This window comes from Cetorhinus maximus, chromosome 1 (genome assembly GCF_964194155.1).
Source record: "Cetorhinus maximus chromosome 1, sCetMax3.hap1.1, whole genome shotgun sequence".
Taxonomy (NCBI): domain Eukaryota; kingdom Metazoa; phylum Chordata; class Chondrichthyes; order Lamniformes; family Cetorhinidae; genus Cetorhinus; species Cetorhinus maximus.
Window position 1 is genome coordinate 31,165,526 of NC_135879.1, and position 6,979 is coordinate 31,172,504.

Sequence of the window (6,979 nt, forward strand, 5' to 3'; positions counted from 1 at the left end):
ACCTTTCAAGTCTGTGTCCCTTGCACTTAAGTGGAGGTGAGGGCCACGACAGGGGGAATGGCCAGGGTGAGCTCGTGTAATGATTTTATTGGGACTAGATCAAAGACGTTGGTGAAGATGCAGTTGAGTAAATCAGTAGCTGCAGAAATGTTGTCACAAATGAAGGGCCAAAGGTTAGATAGATGGAATCTGAAAGTGCATTAAGTGAATTTGGGGATAGCTTTATCCAGGGCCTGATTCCTTCCTCACTTATTCACTTCAATTGTGCCACTGGTTTGTGATCAGCAATAGGAAAGCTGCTCACAGCCTAAAGATGCGTAGATTGAGATAAGTTCCAACTAAGTTGGGAATTAAATCAATGTGGGACCTTCCTGGTCTGTGTGGTCTTTACCTTATGTTTTAAACAACTAAGCCACTGGAGAATTGAACACAAAAACTTTTAACCAAAGCTACCCCACTAGATGACACGACCACTGATTTCAAATATTTACTAGGCTTGTGCACTTGCCAATTGACATGCCCAAGTAATGCTAAGAAGAAATCTCAAGAAGTAATACAATCTGGATAACATGCTGATCATAAAATAGCATTTTTGAATAGATGCATTTTCAAAGCTGAAAGGCCACATGTGCTAGTTAACATAGTATTAATTTCAAACAGGAAATGGCTGATTTACATCAAAATATAGATACAAAAGGGAAAATCCTGACACTTGCAGCCAACCAGTGATCATAAAGTCTACTGGCTGCAACCCTGAAGTAGAACACACAAACATACGAATGAGGAGTAGGCTACTTGGGTCCATGAGCCTGCTCCGCCATGCAGTAATAACATGGCTGATCTGACTGTAACTTCCACATTCCTGCCTTTAACCCCTTGGTTAATCAAGAATCTATCTAGCTCAGCCTTCAGTCTTCAAAGGCTTTGCTGTCACTGCCTTTTGAGGTAGAGTTCCAAAGGCTCACAGCCCTCAGAAACAATTTCTCCTAAATCGGTCTTAAATGAGCAACCCCCTATTTTTAAACCATGAACCCTATGAACCCATGATTCTCCCACAGGATGAAACATCCTCTCCACATCCACTCTGTCAAGACCCCTCAGGATCTTAAAGGTCTCAATCAAGTTGCCTCTTAGTTGTCGAGACTCCAGGCAATACAAGCTGCTTTTGCAGTTCAGATGGTCCAAAGCCAAGGATTTAGAAACAGATTTTAAAAAAGGTAAACATGCCCAAAACAAGGTTAGAAGAACAAAGATTTCATGCCCAAAAGGATTGGGCTTCTTGCAATGCCTATCAAATTATCTACACTTGCGAAGACTTAGATAAATAATAATGGTCCTTTGGGCAATGAGTCAGGAACCATGTAACAATAACAGCAAATGCCTTCTGAACAGGACAGGGAAGGATAATAGTTTGTTGAGAATAGGGATACCAGAAATATGGCTGTCAATGCCTCCAATGCTAAACCTAACTTGCTTTGTAATGTTACCAGGGGAGTATATAGTAATGCACTGCAAGTATATTATATAAAGTGAAAAAAATGATGCAATCACCACCAGAATTCCTCAGCAATCAATGTTAACAGTAAATTAAATTCAACTACATGACATCGAACATTTTCAGTAACTTCTCACCATTTATTCAACGTGATAAGAATTTGTTAAACAAGATATTCAAACACTAAAAACGAACGGTGTCGAAGGATGCAAGTCATATTCTTCAACAAAGTTACTGCTATTTGCTACAGACATATCTGCCGGTAACAGCTGGAAAGAAGCAAGTCAGGTTTTAAAAGTTAAGCATATGCCTACGACCATGTAAAATATCAGTTTCGGTTATCGGGCACAGCCGGTTCAATATTCCGTTCCAACACTGTTCACTCACCTCCCTCCAACACTATTAAAACCTGATTTCCTCCCATGAAACACGGCCTGCCTATAGTGGAACTACACGTGCTAGACTGAAATTTGATCAGAAATGGGGGATGGGCATCATTCAGAATGCGCTGTAATCATGAATGCGCTTTCATCAGCAGATTCGACTACTTTCAGCTTCCCTACGAAAGTGAAACGATTTAACTTTGGGGGGAGACAGAGAAATCTAACAAATCCACAATTTTCAAAACCATATATTCTATTGGAATATCAAGTTAATAGAAAAACCACCACGTTTCTTTCCAGTAGGATTATGGGTAAAGCCGCTTTGATCTTTATTGTCTGGGTTAATGCAACTTGCTGATACCAACCCAGTACTAGTAAACTCAACAAAACCGTTTACTTTCGAGTGTAAATCATTACAAAGTTGCTCACGGTAGCGAAGAATGAATTGCATTGTGATAAGGATCATGTACATAAATTCTGTCAAACTAAAAATAAATTTGATTAAATCCCCAGGAATCGATTTCAAGTTTCCCGACTGACCTCCTTCCTTGACAGCAACAATATAGAAAACCTCGACAAGGCTGCAGTAAACAGCAGTTCTTTCATTTAAAAATTATGGATAGATTTCACTCCAGACTTCTAGTGTAAACAGACCACACCTCTTACAGATTTGCTTAACCTGATGCCCATTTATGTAAATAAAATGGGTGAATGACACATACCAATATGGCAACACAGCATGAAAACATGGACTGTATACAGATTAAAAGAACGAGTACTCTTAGGCACGTGGGCTATAAACTAATCCAATCAGATATTTCACCAAACCGAAAGACTGTCCACACAATTTTAAAACAGCAAGTCAGATTAAGAAACGGTTAAAAGCTCGTTTTAAAATGGATGCATGCCACCATTTTTTAAAAACGCTATTTTTCCCCCCAAACTATTTACTAAATCACAACTTGGTCAGGTATAAATAGCAAACCACAGGCGATTAGAAAAATAAAGGTTGTCGCCACTCGACTGTCACCTTGTAGCTTTCCTTCAAAAGACCCCCTCAGTCAGATTTTAAATAAAGATCCCGTGCACAAACCTGTCTCCTGGCTGCTGACATTCATGCTGTTGGCAGTGACCATGTTTTTCTTCTTGGTCCAGGGGTTGATTTTAGGAGGGGGCGCCTCCGTGAATTTTTTCTGCGACTTCTCCGTCGGCTCCCTCTGGGTTTGGTCGTTTTCCTTATTCTCGGCGTCGGTCGCCACCTCCAGCGCGCCGCTTCGCTGTTCGGACTGGTCTCGGCCTCCGGGCTGGGGCTCCAGCCTCGCCGATAGGCCGCTGCCCGCCTCCTCGTCCATCCCCGCAGCCGACGACAACGTGGAGCGGTCGCGGGTCACCGGCTCATCTTGAGGGCTGCCTCCGCTGCTGCTGCTGTTGCTGCTACCCGACGGCTGAAGAGATGTGTCGTGATCCGTGGGCTGAAGCATGGGGGACTGAACCTCCGTGGCCATCATGCGCTGCACGGCTGGGCCGCTCTCCAAATTCACCGCTCCTCCCTTGCTCTCTCTCTCTCTCTAATAATTGGCTTTTAAATATTCACGATTTACTGTCAAATCAAAATACAAGATGGGCAATTAAAAAGTGTTCCCTCACTTCATTAAAATCCCTACGGTCACTGGGATCAAAAGCATAAAGGCAGCGAGTGGCTCTCTTCTCCCACCTCTCCCCCCCACCCCCATTCCCGAAAAAGGGCAAAGTTTAGGCGATTTAAAAATGGAGGGGGAGAAAGCGAAAGGAGCAGCTAATAAAAAACGAATAAAACAGTGTCAGTTGGGTGTGCAAATCAAACAGCTGCTCTAATGTTACTTGAAACGGGGGGGGAGGTTTACAAAATGTATTTTAAGGTAACAAATATACGCGTTCTTTCAGTCTAGACGCTATAATGACCACGCGTCCTGTTGCTCACCTCCCCTTGAGGGAGGAGGGGGGAAGAGGGGGTGTGGATGTGAGCGCTTGATCAGCTGCTTAAAGCGCTCTCGCCGGCTCTCGGCCACCACGTGTGAGCGCTTCACACTGACGTGTCCAGACTTCGGGATCTCTTCACCGGCCTAGGGCCGCCTCCTCCTCCCGGGCTTCGGGAAGCTCTCTCCCTCCCTCCCTCCTTCCTTCCTTCCTCTAGCCTCAGGAGCCCTCCGCCAGCCCGGGCCCCTATCCCTCCTCGGGGATTTCTCCGCCGCCTCCTCCTCCCGGGCTTCGGGAACTTCTCCGCCGGCCTAGGGCCCTCTTTCTCCCCCCCACCCCCCCACTCCTGGGCCGCGGGAGCTCGCCGCCAGCCCGGGCCCCCTCTCCCTCGGCCCGGGCTTCGGGAGCTCTTCCCGGGGCCGCCTCCCTTCACACCATTGTTACGACATCCAGCTGTTACTGTGGAAACAGGCCTTGTTTACTGTCTGTACCCCCCTCCTCCTTCCCCTGAGTCCGGTGAAATGTTTAAATTTTTATCTTAGACCAAAAAGCACGTGAGAGAAATTTGAACCCGAGGATTCTATAACGATCAAGACGGGGAACGAGGCCGCCAAGGGTCAATTCAATGCCACACACCAGCCCAACAATATGAAGGGCAATGTCCTAATTCTCCCCTTACCTTGGATCAGCATCTAAAAATACACCCTCTCCCTCTCTCTCTCTCTCTCAAATCGCTTTGGAAAAAAAAAATCCCCAAGAGGGAAAACGTGTTTTCTCTTTTAGCTTCAATGTCTCAGCGGGATTTCTTCAGGCCCCGGGGGGTGTGGAAAAAAGAAAACGAAGGAGCGTCCTGCGGGAGGAAATTCCAGCTCGCGAACTGAAAGCAGAAACCGGGAGGAGTCGAGCCAGCACCAGCACAATATGGTGGACTAGAGAGAGAAAAAAAAGGACGAGTCGCTCCCCCTTCGGAACTCGAGCACTGCAACAAACGTGGTTCCACGCCAGCCTCCTCTACCCACCCCCCCCTCCTCTTTTTCCTTTCCACTCCCCCCCCCCCCCCCCCCCCGGGAGACCGCCCAGCAGGAGCAGCCTTTCTTCTTTAATCCAAGGAGCGCTCCGAATCTTCTCCTTCCTTTCCCTCCACTTACTGCTGCACCCGCCGGCCATCCGCTGCCATTTGCGTAAGTTCACACATGCTTTCCCCGCACCATTGTCGATCGACAGCTCGGTTATGGCGCTGCGCCTGCGCACTGTTGGCTTCGTCTGTGTTTTTTTGGCTCCTCTACCGTCCCCGGGAGATGGGGTGCGTGGGTGGGTGGAGGGGCGGGATTACGCATGTACGTCTCGCTTCCCCCCACCCCCCACGGCGCGTCGCCTTCCTTTTCAAAACACGCTGCCGGAAGTGCGTGTCCATGTTGCAGCATGATCGGTTTCAGAGCAGGGTGCATGCGCAGTTCACTGAACAGCGTCTTCCCAAATTCACATTTCTTACCTTCCTCATCAATAGGAAATTATCACATCTCATCCCCAGTCCTTTCAGAAGAGCCAAACTGCCAGCAAAGACAACTTACTGGGTGAGTTGCACTCAACGCTGTGGGACTGGAGCAGCCCAGAGCGGCTGGAAGTGTATGAGATTTCACTTCTAACGGACAGCATGCCACAATTCATGAGGAAAGGCATCATCACCCTCATCTACAAGCAGAAAGGGGGAAAGGAAGGAAATTAGCAACCACCTTGGAAAGAATTTTGACCAGGTCAAGTGACCCTGCACTGTAGCCAGCCGCAAGATCTCAGAGAGCCTCATCCTACTCAGGGATATGATTGCCTATGTGCAGGATAGGGGGGGGGGGGGGTAGATACCTGCCTCATCAACCTGGAACTGGAGAAGGCCTTTAGCAGAATATTACACACACACACATGATGACTGTGCCCTCCAATATGGGGTTGAGGGAGGTAATTTTTTTTTGGGGGATGCAACTGCTCTACACAGCATCAATAGCAGAGTTTCAATCAATGGGTGGGAATCGGAAATCTTTCCAATCAAATCTGGAGTCAGGCAGGGTTGTCCTCGCTCCCAAGTCCTGTTCGTGTGTTGTATCGAACGTTTCGCTGAGTCCATCAGGAGGGATGCAGACATAAGACGGAGATGTGCAGGTTAAAGCCCCCCCCCCGTACATAGACAATCGCCATCTTCTGCTCGGATCCACTGTTGGTACGCAGACTGATAAGCATCTGAGACCAAGTCGAACTGGCCTCGGGAGCCAAGGTAAATCTTGGCAAGAACAAGGCCAGGTTCTTTGGTTCGTGAGCCAACCAATCTTTTCACCATCAGGTCAGACTACCTGATATGCTGGAGATATGGTTTGGTGGGGTTTGAGCATGTGCTAAAAACTGGATGGAGTGCATAGCTCTAGTGAAACAAAAGCTGAACATGAGTGGCCTGTTGGTCTTGTGCCGATAGCAAGCTCACCATAGAGTATGTCTTTGGGAATTCAGCCATCATCCATGCAGGCTAGCATATTTCCATATTTGGAACTCTGTCCTGCCAGGAGATGCCCAATATCTGTCCTAGGTCAGAGGTGGAAGCTGGTCAGCCACTTTTCCTGGCTTGCATAAGTTGTCAATGCTTCATTACTGTAAAGATGGGTACTGAGAACACAAGCACAGTACATAAGGAGCTTTGATTTCTGTTAGTTTGCTGTTGGTCCACACTTGTCTTCCCAAATTTGACTTAACAGCTGTGACCTTGGCAATCCTGGTGCTAATTTTGGCGTCAAGGGACAGGTTGCTTGTGATTGTTGAACCAAAGTATGTGAAGCTGTTGATGACCTCCGCAGTGAGGCTTGTCAATGTTGATGGAAGGTGAAGTCGCTAAGTCCTGGCTCACAATCTTGTTCTTCCTGACACTGATTGTCAGCCTAATTTCCTTGCAGGCCCAAGAGCACTGATCTACAAGCTGCTTCAGGTGAACTTCAGTATGAGATGTCAGTGGTGTCATCAGCAAATAACATTACTCCTATGAGGCATCATGGGACATTTTACTACAGTAAAGGCACTATAAAAATGCAAGTTATTGTTGTTTTACACAAGTTCTCTCTAATTGCCCTTGTCCAGAAGCAGATGCTTTTTGCCTTCAGCTTAGGTG

The 6,979-nt window shown here is 47.0% G+C and overlaps 1 protein-coding gene across 4 annotated transcripts in view; it reads right to left on the reverse strand.

Moving 5' to 3' along the window:
• The window catches only part of LOC144679143 (la-related protein 1B-like), a 102,978-nt gene extending 97,861 nt beyond the window's left edge, over positions 1-5,117 (reverse strand). For 3 of the 4 annotated variants that reach the window (XR_013576257.1, XM_078539525.1, XM_078539507.1), the window contains exons 1-2: positions 4,983-5,117; positions 2,972-3,478 (exon numbers count right to left, since the gene is read on the reverse strand). Coding sequence is in view for 3 of the 4 variants with exons in the window: in XM_078539525.1 (XP_078395651.1) it covers positions 2,972-3,386 (415 nt within the window). In the remaining variant the exon portion in view is untranslated. Of the gene's footprint in view, positions 1-2,971; positions 3,479-4,513 lie in introns of all 4 variants that reach the window. The other variant, XM_078539516.1, reaches the window with a different exon arrangement.
• Positions 5,118-6,979: the final 1,862 nt, after the last annotated feature.